General features: G+C 38.6%; 1 protein-coding gene across 1 annotated transcript; it reads right to left on the bottom strand.

Moving 5' to 3' along the window:
* Nucleotides 1-327: 327 nt before the first annotated feature.
* On the bottom strand, nucleotides 328-13,916 carry LOC112162085 (semaphorin-4A). Its single transcript, XM_024297739.2, has 15 exons — nucleotides 13,673-13,916; nucleotides 10,638-10,775; nucleotides 10,304-10,464; nucleotides 10,164-10,223; nucleotides 9,553-9,651; nucleotides 9,365-9,458; nucleotides 8,995-9,117; nucleotides 8,621-8,748; nucleotides 7,960-8,141; nucleotides 6,481-6,625; nucleotides 4,680-4,869; nucleotides 4,280-4,395; nucleotides 3,932-4,095; nucleotides 2,483-2,577; nucleotides 328-2,256 (listed from the first exon to the last, which is right to left on the bottom strand). The coding sequence occupies exons 2-15, from the start codon at nucleotides 10,732-10,734 to the stop codon at nucleotides 1,457-1,459; spliced, it is 2,454 nt and encodes an 817-aa protein (XP_024153507.1). The 5' UTR covers nucleotides 10,735-10,775; nucleotides 13,673-13,916; the 3' UTR covers nucleotides 328-1,456.
* Nucleotides 13,917-17,912: the final 3,996 nt, after the last annotated feature.

Here is a 17,912-nt window from a genome sequence, read left to right as displayed (position 1 = left end):
TGTTTTGTGCTCTCCGTAATGGTTTTCATCAACCTAGAAAGATTAGTTACAGCAGATTGCATTTGATATGTCAACATTGATGAGAGCTGTAAAGACAAAAGGAGAAGTCACAGAAATGAAACTGAATAAGATTTTTAAATCTGTATAAATACACTCACAAGCCACTTTAATAAGCACACCTGTCTACCTGTTCAATTTCTAATGTTGTTTATGACTGAACCCAATAGGATTATGTTTTACTGTTATCCTATAGTTCAACAAAAACAAGCAGGAAAAGAGACTTTTGTACAACTTTATTGTTCTTTATTAGGATGCTTTATGTTGATAAAATGTCTGTCTGAGACCAAACAAAGTAACATACATGAAAAGTAAAACCGATGCAGAATGTGGGATCAAAACTAAGTAAATTGAAACACAAATACTGGTTGGATGATGTGTGGTGAAGTGCAAGTTAAATTGTAATTTTAACCTTTCATGTTTTATTTGTTGAAATATAAGAATCTATAAATTTGGCTTTGAAAAAGAATCTGGCATTGAAGCCGTAATAACTTAAGTTTTTAACCATCAGTGCTGTCATCTTTTATATGGTTGAATGTCTAGTTCTGTAATAGTATGAAAATGTGAAATATATTTTATTCTCATCAGATTACTTTAAACATCAACAATGGCAACCTTGTGAATTTAAAAACAGCATTGGTCCAGAGAACAAAATCAATTCTTTGTGACATCTTTCTGCTGGAATCAGAGCCAGCTTATTTGCCCACAGATGACTTTAAATATTTTATTAAAATGAGAAAAAAAAATTATTTTCAAAAGTTTGTTTTGAGTTTGAAGTCATTTTATACAAATCTGTGAATTTTTGTTCAGTTCTCTATTAAAACTCCATCTCTCTGGTTTTCTTTTTTAAAATCAATTGTTCTGGTGAAATTTTAACCATGTTCCTGTGATTCCTAATGTAAATATGAGACTAACAGAACAGTGGGAAATAAATGATGTGTCCAAACAGCAGAGGGAACATTTCACAGGATGGAAGTTTGAGAAGAAGCAGCATCTTCACCGTAACATCATCACAAATGTAAACAAGGCACTATATGTTCTCTGTGACACTCACTGAACATGAATATTATGCGTTTCCACAGAGCAGCTCGTTCACTCATCAACTTAATGCTTGTGCTAAAAGTGTGATTGTGCAACGATTGAGCAGCAGCAAACTTTAGAGGTGTGACATGGCACTGGTCTCTGGACTCAAGAACCGGTAGTGGTGCTGGATCTCACAGCTGATAGAAGGAGCAAAAGCTGCCCTCTATAGTAAAAATAAGTTAGGAGTGGAGCAATCAACCCGCTGTTGCGCCATCAGTGGGAGTAGAACCATAGTTTCCTGTCTCCTTCAGATAATTCAAACCAGCCAGGATCAATCGATTAATTCCTGGGAATAAATCTGGCCTCCTGCAACAGCTCAGATGGGGGTGTTAGGTAAATGTCCATCAGAACCTGTACTTATTCCATTACAGGCAAAGCCTCTGGCGTTTCCACTTCTCGCTACTTCACTGTTACTTTTGCCCAGAGTCTTGCTCCCCGTCGGCTCCACCTCCTCAGGTGTGACTCTGCCAGCCTCTCTGCTGGGAGGCTGAGGCTGGGGGATCGTTTTGCAGTGGCATCGCTGTCGGATAAAGTACAGGCTTATTGTAATCAGTAGACTGAGACACAGCACTAGCAGAATGGACACAACCACCAACTCTTTGAGATAGCAAGGACTTCGGCTGGACACTAGGAGCTCCCCGTCATGGAGCTTCACCCCCCTCCATTGAGATTCCTCAGTCCACACAGTCTTGTTTCTGGCCCGGTGAGTGCTGGAGGAAGGGATGCTCTGAACGGACAGGGAGGGGGAGTCGTCTTTTTGTCCTGACTCTGTTGCCTGCTCCGTGGAGGAGTTTGGACCAGGTCTGTATGCAGGCTGGGTTACTGGAGTCTGGTGGGTGTAGCCGGTTGGAGCTTGGCTGCTCTTTTGCTTGACATGATAGATGGCCATGGTTTGTCGGTAGCCGTTTTCTGTGGACAGGCACAGGTAGTGGCCCAAAGTTGTGGGCGTGGCTACAAAGCTCAGGCTGCCGTCTCTCAGCTGCAGGTAGAGGTTGGAGGACAGCCTGCTGTTGGGACGCTCCCACTGCTGCTGGGAAAGCTGCGATGCTGCAGGACAGTTGAGCCGCACCACCTCGTTCAGAGAGACTGACACCAGCTCACCGGCTGGACATGAACCTGAAACATGAAGATTAAAGGAAAAGTTAGTCATCTGAGTGTCAACAGTCAAAACAGTAGAAAAACTCATTTAATACTGATGAATTGATACTATTTTGTTTAAATTAAGATCATGATCACTTCTAGAAACAGCAACATGAATATTTGTTGTTTCACACAAACCTACTGTAATCAGCAAGTTTTTTTTTTCTTTTATCCAAACAGTTCTTCAGGTAAAAACACTTACCTGTGTGCAGTTTACTAGATCCAAATCTGGTTCTGTGTGTTAACAAGGCACTGCTGCAAGCCTCTTCCACATTTCCTCCATCTACATCCTGGTTCCTGAACACAAAAAATACAAACACTTTCTTTAACAGCTCATAACTACACCCTTAAAGTTACAGTTCATTTCAAGGGTGAAGATGTTTGAGTCACGGACGCAACAAAGCAGAGCGCCCAAAAACTAACAGTAGCCGAATCACCTGAGATCATTGAAAACAAATTGTCATGATGCAGTGCTTCGGTTTTGTCATGTTCTGTTTTCCTGTCAGTCTCACCAGGTTCAGGTTAATCACCCACAGCTGTTTTCATTTAGTTAATCACCCTCAGCCTATTTAGTGTCTGGTTTTCAGTTTCTCATTGTCAGGTCATCTGCTCTCATCATACCATTATGTGTTCAGGATATAGCTGTAAGGTGTGCTGTCCTTCACTTTCTTCGTCAGACTGGACTGTTTTTCAGAATTTGATCTAGTTTTTTTTTTTTTTTTTTTTTTTAACCTGAGGGTGGCAGCATTGCACTCGTTGGTGTATAGCCTGCCGGAAAGGCATTCGAAGAATAAGAAGAAGAAGTCATCTGCTCTGTTATGTTATATCACTGGTTTGTTCTCCTGGTTTTATCATGTTTAAGTTTATTTAGTAAATGTATATGTTTCTGCCACCAACTCTGGTCTCCTGCATTTGGGTCCTTCATCCACCATCCATGACACAAATTTTTGTAAAAATGCAAAACAGTTTTCAGTTACTTTCAGGAAAGATGCATATAGTCAAGTTATAAAAAAGTAGCATTCTGTTAAAATGTCATAACTATTATTCTTTAAGCTATATTAATGGTCTTTATACCATTGGAATTGTCTCTTTCGGCCCTTTCCAGTGATATAAAGATCAGAGCAATCCACTTAATTAGACATTTTTGTCACATACCTACAAGCTGTGTGTTAACAATAGGCCTTTCATACTTTGTTATGGCAAGCTAATGTCTGTGAACAACGTTTTCTGTTTTATTTCAGTTACAAAAATGATGTAAGTAGTTTTCACAAAGACCAATTTATGAATCAACTCTGATTCACTTGGAAGTACTTGTCTTTGTTCCCTGGCTGTCTAGCAGCAAGTCATGTTCTGTGAGGACACCACGATACAAATGCATTTCATGAAAATAAACTGCATTTATTCATGTAATGTAGTTCTAAAATCTTGGCAGAAAAATTACAAATATTCAGCTTTTATATTTGCGTGTAACATTTATTTCTTGATTTATTATCATTTAACAATCACAGCACACTGATCAAAACACTGTTAATTCAGTTTTTAATTAAAACTTGCTCTGCAGCTTTTGGACTTATTAAAGTTATATACATCCCTAGTACACGCATAAGAACATCAATAAAGTATTGTGATAGTAAAAAAAAGTTCCACTTACAGGGGGTTCTGTGCTTCAGAGGTCCCTACACAGGCTCTGCCAACTGGGTCCCAAGCGCAGAAGGGGTCCCTCGACAAAACACACTGGGCACAGGTCCAGTAGAAAGAGCAGTTGGAAACTGGAAGCTTCACCAACCCCTCTGATGTTCCAACGTAAATCACTCCCTGCATTAAAAAAAATTACCAGAAAATTAATCGGGCAAAGTTGCAGCAAACTATACCACCGTGTCTCAAAGGTTCTACTTAATGTCCAGAAATGAGAGTCTAGTTATTGGAGTTTGGCTGTAAAGAAGAAAAGTCCACTTCCTTCTTGATATGCATAGAAAGGAATACTTAGATCAGTGTGGACCTTTGGAATGGAGAGCTTCAGACTCTTGACAGCCTGTGGGTGCTGGAAAACCTGAACTTCTTCAATGATGTGAGCGCCGCCTCGCAGCAGCACTGCTTTATGTAACTGACCAGCCTCTGGAACAAAGCAGAGAAACACAAACGCACCCTCGTAATCATCTGAATTTTGATAAACTCATGACAAACTCACTTTTCTCTTCTTTTTTTTGCAAACTGGTAGACTTAAGCAGCAGCAATCTCAAAGTAACAATCTATGAAATTCTATTAAATCTAAGGATGAACAATAATATCCCAGATATTTTAGCCCCTTATGTGCATATTTCAGTATCACCTCATACAGACAGAATCAATTTGTCCATGTCTGTCTCTGTTTTAAGTGACAAACCTGGGTCAGGGTCTACCTGTGAGCAGGAACAGCATGGTGTAGTGCTTCCTGTTGACAGCTTGCACTCTCTGCACGCTCAGACGGCTATAGATGTGCTCAGCAGAAACCATTGTCAAGCTTCTTGCCACCGGCCGGACGCTGTCTTCAGCCAGGAAATTTTCTTTAACGAAGCGTAGAGCATTGTCGGATGCATTGTGGAGGCCACACTAAAATTCAAGGAGAAGACACTTTAACCTCTCATACTTCCATTCCTCATTCCTTCTGATCTCGTTCCCTACCACAGGCTGAGTCCAACACCATTGGTGTCTTTTTGGACTCTTGTTAACTCTATTTGTATCCTATTTCAGACCCACATTTCTGAGACCTTTAGCCCAGCATGTTTTCCAACATACACTGCTTTGGCATGTTCTAAGTGGCTGAACACACCCGAACCAAGTAATTAGTCATGAGTAGGGTTTGGATATCTAGAAATGATGCAGACACTGTGGTCCTTGAGGCTTGAAGTTGCCTATCTCTGCTCTATGCGTTTATCGTATGATGAAAAATGGCTCGCATTTGAGGACTGGTGTGCTAAAACCCCTCTTGTGGCTTATCAGAGTTCTTTGACTGACATTATCTCTGCAGAACCTGCTGGAAAAAAGGTCTTGCCTTCTCCACCATCAAGGTGTACTTAGCCACTATCTTCGCTTGCCATGTTGGTTTTGGGAACAAATCCCACCTTTTTACCCAAGGTTCTTAATCGGCTGTCTCAAGTCACCCTCTTGAACTGTCAGCCTTTCATCCGCCCCCTTTTGTCTCTTCTGAGCATGAGCGGCTTTATGCATTCTGTTCAGTTCGAGCACTGTGAATCTATGTGAAGACAACTGACTTCCGAAAGTCAGAACCGCTGTTTGTGTCATGGGCGCCACAGCACAAGGGAAAACCTCTCAGGAAGCAACTTTTGTTACTTAGGATTGTGGAATCTATTTTGATGGCTTATAATAACAAGGGATTGGAACCCCTTTTCTAGCACTGTGTCAATGCAAGTTGGTGAGTGACCTATGTGAGGCTGCCAGTTGAGTATCACCCTATACTTTTACCAGATTCGACAAACTGGATGTGACTGCACCGACTCTGTCTCATGCATTATTAGATGTGGCTTCTGCACCAAATGAAATGTAACTGGGTGCTTCTTAGGATGTATTCAGACTGGACACATTTGGTTTGCGTAACCCTTGTGCTATCCTAGGTATGTTGATGTTGGGAGTGGGGTCATCTGGACCCCACAATACAGGGTTGCTGAAATTATTTTCCCAATTATTTTAATGGTGTCTGTGGGAGACATAAAATCTTGACCACCTTTGTCCACATTTGTCACAGGATGGAAAACACGTCAATGTAAGGCTTGGGTAATCTTTACCCCATAAAATAGCACAATAATCCGGACTATATTTTTTGTCTCAATACACCTAGGTGGCCCCGGTCCAGGACCAGGAACTGCTCTCTGACCCATCTTTCGAAGTGGTCTTGGTTCGTTTTCAATCAGACTGAGCTCCGTTTTTCTCCAAGTTTCCTCTGTCTGAATACACTCCGCTTTCAGAGCAAAACAACTGGTTGAACCCTGGTTCTCTAAAACACGAGTGATGTATCTCACCTGACCACCCTCCTTGCCTAGAGCTAGAATAGGTGAGCTTATAGACTGAGGAGATCAGAGTGAGATACCTCACTCATGTTTCAGAGAACTAGGGTTAATTTCTTAACCTAACTTCTTATACTGGTTATTATCAATAAGCATTGACAGAGCCTCTTGACGTGGTATTAAAAGCATAAAAATGTACCTCTCCTGGATTTGCAACCTTTTCTTGAACTCGTGCACTCCACTGTAAGGTGTCTCTGTTCAGGACCTTGTAGTTTCCAGAGAAAACTGCTTTAATATCAGCCAGTCGGAATGAACACACTGCTGAGCGTCCAGAGTTGACAGGCCTGTTCAAGAAGAAACCAACATTTAATCTACAGCAGTGAAAGTACAACTTGGTCCCAAATTCGGCAGACTCAAATGTGAAGTTTTCCGTCTGTACTGATTTATCAAAGGAGTCTAGACCAAATTCAATAGACTCCATGGGCTCATTGCTTAGCCCATGGTCTTCACACTGGACAAGCTGGGAGGGGCTTCTTTTTCTACTGTTTATTAGCGCATGTATTCATAGCTGGAAGAAAATTGGTGTAAAATGTCAAAGTGGTGCAAATCTCACAAATGTTTGTTTCAGACTTTTTTCACAGCTCAATTATGATATGTGAAAGACTTAGTGTCATATTATCCCAGCCGACACACACCACAATAATTGATTTCTTCTCCATGATCATTTTTCAAATGGTTGGCATTTTTATGATTGAAAAGTGATGCCATCCATATGCTACTACCAAATCTTACTCCTTGAAGGGTCAAAGGTTGATCTGGTTCTACTTGCAACACACATTTAATGGCTTTGTGTTTTGTACATCCAGCCTTAAAACAGTCTTTAAAACATGCGTAGCTATGGATCAAGACTGCAGTTTTGAAAGTGGAAACCTGACAGCTTTTCATTGGAAGTGGCCACATGAACAAGGGTTGCTGATGGCAGTGTGAACATCAGTGCAGGACTGGCAGGGAAATATGTTACCTCATCTTTAAACCAAGGTCCCTTGCATCCTATTTTTATGTAGTCTATCACGGTGACCAGCATCTAAACAGTGGTATATACAGAAACTGATCTATAGAAGCATCTGTTTTCTGTCAACATGTAATAGCACACAAGGCAGGAGCCAAACGTGCAACCTTCCATGTTTGGTGAAAGTTAAAATTGCTCCATTTCTGCTCTATAGCTGCCCCATATGGTAACCAAGTTTCCTGTTTGAAGTTTCTGTGAAGCTACTACTTCTATTGACAAGTTCTGCTGTTGAAAGCACGAAGGCCACACCCACCTGGTTGCAGAGGAAGAACGATTTATGGTGGTGGACAGACTGAATATTGTAAAGATGTATAGAATTACTGAGGACATGGTGGTGCTGTGTACATTAGTAATACAATCAAAATTGTAGATATTCAGAATAGAAAGTGTTTATAATGGAATCAGTAGAAAAGAACCCAACAAACATAAATTAATTGGACTGCTTTGCAAGCTACCTTTCTAATTGTTTTTCATTTATCCCTCCATTATTTGATGCTAATTTACTTTGATTAAGTGAGTATAAAATTTGAAATGATCTGATCCAGATGATGGAGTATAACTATTATCAAATAAAAAATATTCAAATACAGGAAAAGACTGAAAACTGACCACTGGGATGTGAAGATACCATAGAAGAGCGTGTCGTCTGCAGGGGCTCCCTCTGCTGGTGGGAGGATGCTGATGTCCTGGAGCACATTGTAAGGTAGCTCACTGCCAGCCTGGCACAGCAGCTGAGCTTTGGCAAAAGTGGTCCATCTTCGCTGAAGAGTTCGCTGACCACCAACATCACTCTGACATACAAACGAGAAGAGAGCAAAAAGCAGCTACATTTTCATTTTTTTTCTTTTTTTTTTTTTTTTTTGCTGTCCTCAGCTGTCATTTAGGGATCATTAAATATTGACATAGGGTGCATGGTGGTGTGGTGGTCTGGACCCTCAATGGTCAATTAAAAGTTCCTGGTTCAAATCCTGGCTGGGATTTTTCTGTGTGCTTGTTCTCCCAAATTTTACTACTTATTTCTCTGAAATAACACAGTCCTTTAAATATGTTTTTTTCCTTTATTAAGAAAGTTGTTGCCTCTTTAAAATATTTATGAGTCAATTTTTTTGTAAGCAAGGAATTTCATTACAGATACATTTAGCCAAACAACTATATAGTATGAGAGCAGCACAACATTGAAAATAAACAGCCATAATCAATAAGCTACACATTATTATAAAGTTTAATTTGAGTAAATAGAGACAAACAAAAAAAATGTTTTTGCACTCACCACACAGATCTGGGAGACACGAGAGACAATAAATTTATTGATGAAGTCATACTCTCTGCCAGCTTCACTGAAGAAGAAATAGATTTTCTCCTCGTGTGGAATGAAGATGGAGCTGATGAAGGTCGGATCTGAGGTAGACAAAGATACAATTTCACTGAGATTTCCGCTTTGTCCAATGATAATGTCTATGGGGGTCACACAATCTCTTTATTAAAACGTAGTGGTTCACATTAAAGTAAAAATGGTTGATTTAAGCAAAAACAGTGTAGTACTCTGTTTGAGGTCAACCAGAAGACGTTTAAGCTGACATAAAACCTCCATTGTATATTTTGTCCAAATATAAATAAATCTTAAAGATTAGACGATGAACTCACCTTCAAGCCATCCTAATGTATCATCCAGCTTCAGGTCAAGGCGCTTGCCCTCACTCAGATGTCGGGAGATGATGGGTCGATTTCCTCTATAGTCTGCTACAGTTCCTGTGTAAAGTTCTCCATCTGATAAATAAAATAATCAGAACTGTTTTAAAAAAGGCCAACAGACACAAATGTGGCTTTTTCCTCATTGAGATGACTCTGGTTGAGAACTAGCACTTTAAAATAGATATTTCACCATTAGTCAGCACTTTAATTTTCTTCATTTCTAAACAATTGTAGCTTTAAACTCTGTAGAAGTTTAGTAGTCCAGCCTCAAAACTTCAACATAAATGCTGGTTACAGTCCTCTGCACTTCTGTTATGCTCACCTACAATGACAGCAGTGTTGCGCTGATATGGGTCATAAGGGCAGCGACCTCTTCCTTCATCGAAGTTCTGCTGCATCGTAAATGTCTGTAAGTTCTGAACAGAAATGTGTAAGAATACAATTTATTTACAATGCAAATTCAAATTTAATCCTAAAAAAGGTACAAGAACATTTAATTGAAAAACTTACAATGTATGTGCAGCGTGGACTAAAGGCAAAGGTTCCACAGGCATAAAGGTGACTGGAGTTTAAGAACTCCAGGACACGAATAAAATTGGAGCAATCTGTCTAAAAAACACAAGAATAACAAAAAAATAAATAGAATGCTTTTTTTTTTGGTAAAAACGAACATCTGCTGATGGCAGAAAAGAGCAGCGTAGAAAATTGAGCATTTATTCAACCTTTTGACACAGTTTAGGTGCTGTATTGTCGAATATCTTTCAGTCATTAAGTTTACAATCACTGCAAAAACTGAATCTTAAGAAGGTAAAAAAAAAAAAAAAAAGAAATAATGTCTTCCTTTCTGTCTTGCAAGTAAAATAATCTTATCAAGACAGTTTTTAAATAGTAAAATAATCTTAGTTTAAGAATGTCTTAAAGTCACTAGACTTATAAAAAATTAAAATATGAAATTTTATATATTGCTGGTTTTCTTACCCCGTTGGCAGATTTTTCTTTCGTTTTCAAATTGTAAGAATCTTCTAGGGGTTTGTTTTTGCAGTGCTGGGATAGCGTTCAGACACGCAGCCTAAGTTCATAAATCTGCTCTTTTAATGTTAACACAAATCAGGTATACTTGCCATTTTTTTTCCTTTCATGGAACACTGTTCCAGGTCTTTGTCTGAAGGACTCCAGTCCAGCTGAAAAAAGTGTTGTATCACGTCAGACTCACTAGTTGTGATGAGATCGGTCCATCTGTTGACCAACACTCACTCCCTACCTTGTTCCTCAAAGTCATTGCATCTTTTTGGCTGACATCCAGCTCCAGCAAAGCGTCCTGGGCTCCAACGTAGAGCGTTTCTTCATCCGGAGCAAGAAGCAGTGTGGTGGTGTTTTTGACCTCATGGTTGTTGAAGCTGGTTAGACGTCGCCCAGGACTTCCTGATTTTTGGCAGCAGGCAGTTGGAGACAGTTATGGAAACAGTCCAAGATTCATTCAGATGTTTGCCAAACTTTATGTTTCAAAGTCTATGAGCAGAATGCTGAACCCATGGTCTAGTGGACGAGAGATGTCATAAAGAGGAGATGTTCTATATTGATATTATAGCACTCACCCATAGGGAAAGAGACTCTGGGTGTCAGTCTGGTCAAACAAGGACCCAGCAAACCCAGCAGGACCACAGTGAGACTTAGCAGGCTGGAAGTGTCCATTGGAGCTGCCTGAGTAGGACTAAAGCTGCACAGCCTGCTGTCTGCAGCAACACAAATAGACAACAGAGTCAGCTTCAACAGATGCCTTTAATCACTTACAAAATCACATTTTTTGCTCAGGTCATGAAGATGCCCCATATGTTAATGAAGAAATAAGACAAGTTTTAAGTCAAAACAGAGACTTTTCTTGGTCACAACCTAACTCCAGAAAACTTTCTGTGTATTGGTGAATATTTTATATTTATGCTGCTACTTTTATGACTCAACCAAGAAGCTGAAAGCAAGTAAGTCATCATCTTTGCATTAAATAATTGGTTTTGGGCCTTCTTTATATAGAGTCACTTGACTCACTTAGATGATATGAAGTCATATCTTCTCAATAGTAACGTTCAGTTGGTGTTTGCAATTTCTGTGTATTTTTCTTGTCCTCGCCTTAATTGGGAAAAACTGGAAGTAGAATGTGAACTCAGGGTAACCTTTTAGCATACATTTTGTGTTACTCATTTATTGTTGCAGTTGAATTGCTTTTATTACAAGCATATGCCACTCTATGGTAGATAATGAGTCCTGCAGCCAGAACAGAGCCTCTTCTGGTCATTTTATAGCACTCTGCTGAGGGAGAGGAATCATACAGTAGGGAGTGATAGATGCAGGTTTGGTCTTCCAGCATTTTGCCCCTTCTGGTGTGAGATCGTGTTTAGAAGTAATCATCTCCAAAGGTAAAGCAGAGGGGTGTTGTAATAACTGTTCTACATAAAATAATTACAGTTTCTTTTCAAATCTCCAAAATATCATGACTTGAGGTTTTGCTAAAACATCCTGTTTTACAGCAATGTTGTTCAGGACTCACGTGGTTCTTCTGGTAAGCTAAGCTGCTGCTGCTGCTCCTCTGCACGACTGTTTTTAGCCGGGCCTAAGCTGCAAATAAGCTGCTTGCTGCGCTGGAGTTGCTTCATAGTCTAGATTCAGTGTGAGCAGCTGAGCATCTGACCTGCCTCTCCTTATAGTCATAATTAATTGGATGAAGTAGTCATGCAGGCCAAAAATGAAGCAAAGGATGGCAGGTAAGAAGCCAAAAAAGTAGATTTTATCCTTAGCAGATAACTGACATAAACTACCAGCACCCACACGTGCTCGTCCACCAAATCTCCTCTGGAATCTTAGTTTTACTGGAGGGATGAACCAAAAAATAGAAATTAGAAATGTTTGGTTGTTTCCTCTAAAGCAAATAGATTTGTTTATTGATCATCTGTTCCAGGTAATGAAAAGAATACAAACTCACTGTTAAAAAAAGGTTCAGCATGTCCTGTTTTAATAAAATCACTTAAAACTGTCAGAAGGTTTGAGGTGGATGTATGAGGTCACCATCAGCAATGGAGGATCTGCATCGGTTGAGTCTCGTCAGTTTTCAGATTGTAAAACATACGGATCGATGGACTCAACCTCACTTTTTATGTACTGTATCCACAAGAATATTAACACAAGGCAGGAGTGACCTTTCTGTCCCCCCTTCAGACTCTCTTTGGGGGGACACAGAAGGACTTTCCCCCCAGATCAGACGTGCTCTACACAAATCCCTGCTGCATCTCCCAAGTCAGCCTGTATTCAGCACCCACCACAATTTTAAACAATTACAAGTTTCTCTTGTGTCAATCTAAAGCTTATAAATGCCACACCAATGTCGATTAACTCAAAACCAACCACCCTCATAGCCTCCTTCAATACATCCATGAATCTACTCTTTGATTTTTCTCTGGTTCTCTTTACTGGTACTGTAGCTCCAGCCTCATCCTCCTCTTACCAACATAATTACTGTCATTCCTCTCAATGTGTCCAAACTATCTCAATTTCAACATCTAACACGAGCTGTTCCTCTGATGGACTCAGTCCTGATCCTCATCACTTCTAAAGAGAACCTCAACATCTTCATCTCTGACTCCAGTTTATCTCTCAGAATCTCTAACTTCTAACTTGCAAATTACTTTCTGCTACTAGTATAGTGCCATTTGCTGCTGCTTCAATTTATCATTTTTTTTTAAATGTGGAACAGCAGAAGTGAATTATCGGGAATGACGCACCAGAAGTGGATTGGTTAAAATATCAAATCTGTTAGAACAGCTTTGCAAAAGTGTTATAGTATTCTCTTTCTCTCAAAGAAACAGCATCTTTTTACCTCCCATTTGGCTCTGGTGGTGGCTGAGTGACCACCTCCAGAGGTTTTATAGATAAACCAATATTACACTGTTGAAGATTAAACTTCACAGCACAGTGAGGCATACTTTACATGAGGCCAAATTTCCTAGAACTATGACAAAAACCAATCGGAGGCTTAAATGGTGTATGTTTCTCTTTATACTTGAAATAGACAGAGCAGTTAAATTGTGAAACTTCTGATTAGTTCCTTTAACAGCATATTAACAACCATAACATCTTTTTCAGTCAATGAGATTATGTTTTTTTTATTTAAGAGTGAAAAAAAAGAAAGAAAAAAAAAAGTTCCTGGCTTTAAGTTTTATTTGTACCAGCGTATTCAAAGTCCAGCCCATGGGCCAACTGAAGCTCTTGATCAAATTCAACTCCTTATAAAACACACAGTCTACCAATAATGTTGATTCTTAAATAAAACTAAAACCTCCAAAATAAAGCTGTCTTATATTTCACTAGAAGAAAGAACTCCAAAGACCTGCCAAATAGGATACAAGCACAGCAACGCGTACTGTTCACACTTCAGATATCTTACAATAGCCACTGATTTTGAAGAACATTCATTGTTTAAAAAATCCAAATGAGTTATTCAGATTGAGTTAATCATACAAATTACAAATGAATTATAGTATTACTAATGATAGTTTTAAACAGTTTATCTGAATACATTTTCATTTAATCAACCCTTTGCAAAAGGTTTGGACAGCACCGGTGTAAACTGCATTTCCTTTACCTTGTGTTGGGAGACTGAAGAATCAGGATCTGATGTTCATACTTTCAATTTTTTTTCTGTTCCTCCATTTCTATCCAAACATAAACCCGGCGGTGCTGTGGAAGGAGTAAACGCATGCTGCAGGATGTTTTCAGAGATGGTTCCCTCTGTGGCGTCTCAAAGCTCTTCATTCTCCATCCAGTCTCTGAAAAGACCAGCTCTAAAAATGTAGAACAAACCAGCAGTGAGTCCGTGCGGCCAGGAAGGAAGGTGGCTAATGAGGACAAAAGAAGCTTGAGGAGGATTAGGAGCAACCTGAAAACAGCCATGCAGCAACAGCTTGGATGCCTCCTAGTGTCAGACTTGAAGGTATTTTACACAGAGTTCATTCTTGAGTGGTTAGTCTTTGCACATAAATACATACATTTACTACAACAAATTAGCAAAATACTTTTGACTGATTGCTCGATTAATTAAATGAATTGTATAGATTTACAAGAAATGAAAGATGATTCCTTTCACGATTTACAGCAAGAAACAGAAATGGGCTTGAAACAAAGCAAAAAATGATTGAAAAAAAGGCAAATCTTCTCAATAACACATTTTTTTTTATCTTGGATGATTCTCTTGTGCAGCTTTTGAAGCAAATATGCTCTTTCTTAGACTAAGTCTTCACAGAAGCTTTAAATCACAATTAATGTTCAGGTAAAAGTTTTCACAAGAGGCACTTTTTTGTTGTGTTTTCTTATTCAGTGAGTAAAAAGCACTTATTAGGAATTTTTTATATATTTACCCTAATTTGAGGTTGTAGTCCTCTATTCCTCACAGTACCTGTGCTGAACCTTTTGCTTCATATTAAAATCACCTGTTCTGTTTGGAGTTTTTTTTTTTAATTTTACAACTTTAAATTCAGGAAATACATTTTATTTAAGTTAGAGGCATTGTGTCTGCTTTAACCTTTTTTGTCAACTTCATTAATTAAAATTTTTTCTTTAATTTTCTACTTAAATCTCTCTTTATTTCATTTGATTTTTTTTGCAACCTTCCTGCTCTTCTTCTTAACTTTTGATGGCAAAACTGTTGTGCCTGTAAAATCTATGCTAGAAATTTGGTATCTGCTTCTCATCACTTGCATACGGATTTGTAGCTAATTACCTTAGCGCACCACAAAACTTTGTCCTCTATTACATTAATAAAGTGAAAGTACTCTTTATTTACACACATTTCTGTTCCTTTATAACCTGTGATACCCGCTCAGCCACTTAAAATGGGAAACACAACAGTTCTTTCTTACAGCTCCACAACTTTTAAAACTTGTTTGTTGATTTGTTCTATTTTTTTTGTAAATAACACATTTTATGGGTCACTCTTGAAGATTTTGTTTTCTAAATGAAGACTTTACCCCCCTCCCCAAAGAAAATAAATAAACCAAGAATAATAATTAACGTTATCGTCGGGCACATCTGTGTTAAACTTTAACATAAGTAAATTAGCAGTTTTCTATGAGCAGAACATCACTGTCTTCTGTGTTGTAACTTTACAACAGAAATAAGAATACTCATAATCTTGTTTCAAAAATATATTCATATTTTTGCTTTAGTTTAAAATATTGCGCTAAAACAGTGGTGAACACTTTTGATTAGGATGTTATATTTAAATCTTTAGGTCAGGAAAAATCTTGTGAGGGATTTGAACTAAAAAAAAAATGCTTCATTGTCTATATTTGATGTCCTAATGTCTTCCATTTCCTGTGGACCTAAAAGATAATTGGGAGAGGCCTCCTCTGGCATTTGAATGTGTAAAAATGGGGGTGGTTGGACAATGGAATTGGGCCAAGAGAGAAAAATATGAGCAGCTTTAACTTCAGATCCTCTTCTTCTATCCTTGTGTGTCACTCTAGTTTTTTTTTCTTTATCAACCCTGTCCACACGTTCATCAGCTTTGTTCAGACTTTTTGTAGTAACACCTTGAACAACTGAATGTGAACAGAGAAGAAAACACTCACCTCTTCAGTCAAATGGTCACAGGTCTTCATTTGCATTGCTATCTGACCAACTGTGGACAGAGATATGACCTGCGACGCCTCTGGCAGCTGTACACATAATGCTCCTCAGCTCACCGCTCTGCATCAAAGACACAATGAAACCCCGTGGAGTCTGCGCCTTGATGATTCAGCTGTTTTTGGCAGCAGGAGTCAACACTGGTGAGATCAGGATTCCTTCGGAAGGGTGTTCTTTTTTTGTCTGATGGAGAAAATTCCTTTTTTACAGAGTGGAATATTTTGAAAAAAAAAACACCAAACATTTAGCAGCTGGACTGTAGGCTGCATTGATCATTTCTAAATTCAGCAGAAATCAAAAACTTCTGAGGTTTATGTGTTCAGTAAGGATCTTTTTGTAGTTTAAAAAGCAGCATATGTGGTTAAACAGAAAGTTTATGGTAATGTATGTTTGCATGCTGTTGATTAACTAAAGTTTAAGTTACAGACAAAATAGAAGAAAGATGGAGAAACATTGATTTTGACATCCTCACATTTGCTTTTTTGTTCTTCAAAAGCAGTAAAATGTGGCTGTTTCGGGTTAAAACTGGACAATTTCCAAACTGATAAAAGGATAGTACCATACATTGACAGCATCAGGAGTAATAAATGTTGATAGGTCCAAACGTAGCAAAGACCTGCAAAAAAAAGAAAGAACACAAAATAACATCAACTGTCATTCTGAGGCAGATCATTCAAATAACAAGCTAGATGCAGTTTGAAACTTTGACATGGGTCCAACAAAGAACAGCCTGCAACAAGTCTTACTTATATTGTATATAAAAAACAGCAAAAAAGTCTTCCAGAGAATTCTCCAGATAAGACAATATATGTACAACTTGATAATCATCTTTTTCTGAAGCACACTTCCTTGTTTTCTGTATCACTGCATGTTTAAAAAGCAGACTGAGTAACTCTATTTGCAGCCATATTTAAACATATGGTATTTATAGTTGTATTTTTTAGGTCAAGGGATTAGATTACAATGCAGGTTTATTTTTTAACTTTCATTCGTATTGTTTAAAAAGGGTCATTATAAGTCGACATCCAGGTGAGTGTGACACATAATCACCATTGTCTGCATATCAGATGCTCGAAACTGGAGGTTTCAAGTTAGTGTGCATTGGACTGTAGAGAGGCACTGATGCAGTCCAAATCCAGATACCTAAATGTAAAATCATGCAACTATTTGAATATTTTAAGGAGCTTCTTTGCCTTTTGGTTGATCCCTTTAGAGGTCACCACAGTGAATCATCTGCGTCCACCTAATCTTCTCTTCTGCATCTCACTCACTCACACTAACCACCCTAATATCCTCTTCTACTAAGATCCTCTTTTGTCTCCAACTTCAGCAGTCTTAATAATAAAAAAACATTTAAAATATGGAGGTTTATGGATGCAAGTCAAAGAGGTCGGGATGGTGGTTAACGTGAGGGAGGAGGATACAGAAGAAAAAGTCCAAGTATGTGTGGTCCTTTCTGTGAATGTAGTCTCTTTGAGCTAAGCCCACTGGGGTCCTTTGGGAAGTAACCCAGTCACCAGGGGTTGCCCAGGTGGCAACAACCCCAACCCTGGGCCTGCATCCAGATTAGGGCTGGAAATTATAGTTTCCAGAAACAATTCGATTCGCAAAAGCTTGGATCGATTCAATTCAATTTTGAGTTTACACATTTATACACATTTGTATAGAAATACATTCATAATCTACAACATGTTTTGAATATGTTTGTATTAATCTGATACAGTTCACATACTGTAAAATCTATTAGTGAAATAATGAGATTGTTAATAGCATAGTGTCACATGGTTTCTCAAAAGGAGAAGTTCTAACAAAAACATTTTCAGATCATTAACATTGTAAACATTGTTCTGCTTCTAGAGGGCATTTCCGTTTGGCCACTAGGTGGCGATCTCTCTATAGTATTACACCTTATTCCAGAAGAAGAAGAAAATATGAGCAAAAAACAATGTTTTAGACCACAAATGGTTACTAAAAAATATTTCCTTCAAAGAGTTGAGAAAGCCTGTGAGTATATAAAGATGTTCATTTAGTCAGCAGTGTATGATTAGGTCAACAGAGCGTTAGCATTAGCCGTTCTATGGGCAATTCCATTAAATGTTGGCTTCAAGCTTTAATTTTATGCGCTAAATCAATTTGTATTTTCACGAAACGATTATTGATCTGTTAAGCTTACATCGATTCAAATCGATGTAAGTTTTAAG

This window comes from Oryzias melastigma, linkage group LG11 (assembly GCF_002922805.2).
Source record: "Oryzias melastigma strain HK-1 linkage group LG11, ASM292280v2, whole genome shotgun sequence".
In the NCBI taxonomy this organism is placed as follows: domain Eukaryota; kingdom Metazoa; phylum Chordata; class Actinopteri; order Beloniformes; family Adrianichthyidae; genus Oryzias; species Oryzias melastigma.
Note: the sequence above shows the minus strand (reverse complement) of the source record. Positions and strands in the feature narration are given on the sequence as shown.

Coding starts and splice junctions, on each gene's coding strand:
- LOC112162085 (XM_024297739.2), bottom strand. CDS start 10,734: ATGGACACTTCCAGCCTGCTAAGTCTCACTGTGGTCCTGCTGGGTTTG. Junction 8,749..8,994: donor TACATTAGGATGGCTTGAAG/GTGAGTTCATCG, acceptor TGTCTACCTCAG/ATCCGACCTTCATCAGCTCC. Junction 4,396..4,679: donor CATGCTGTTCCTGCTCACAG/GTAGACCCTGAC, acceptor GCTTTGTTCCAG/AGGCTGGTCAGTTACATAAA.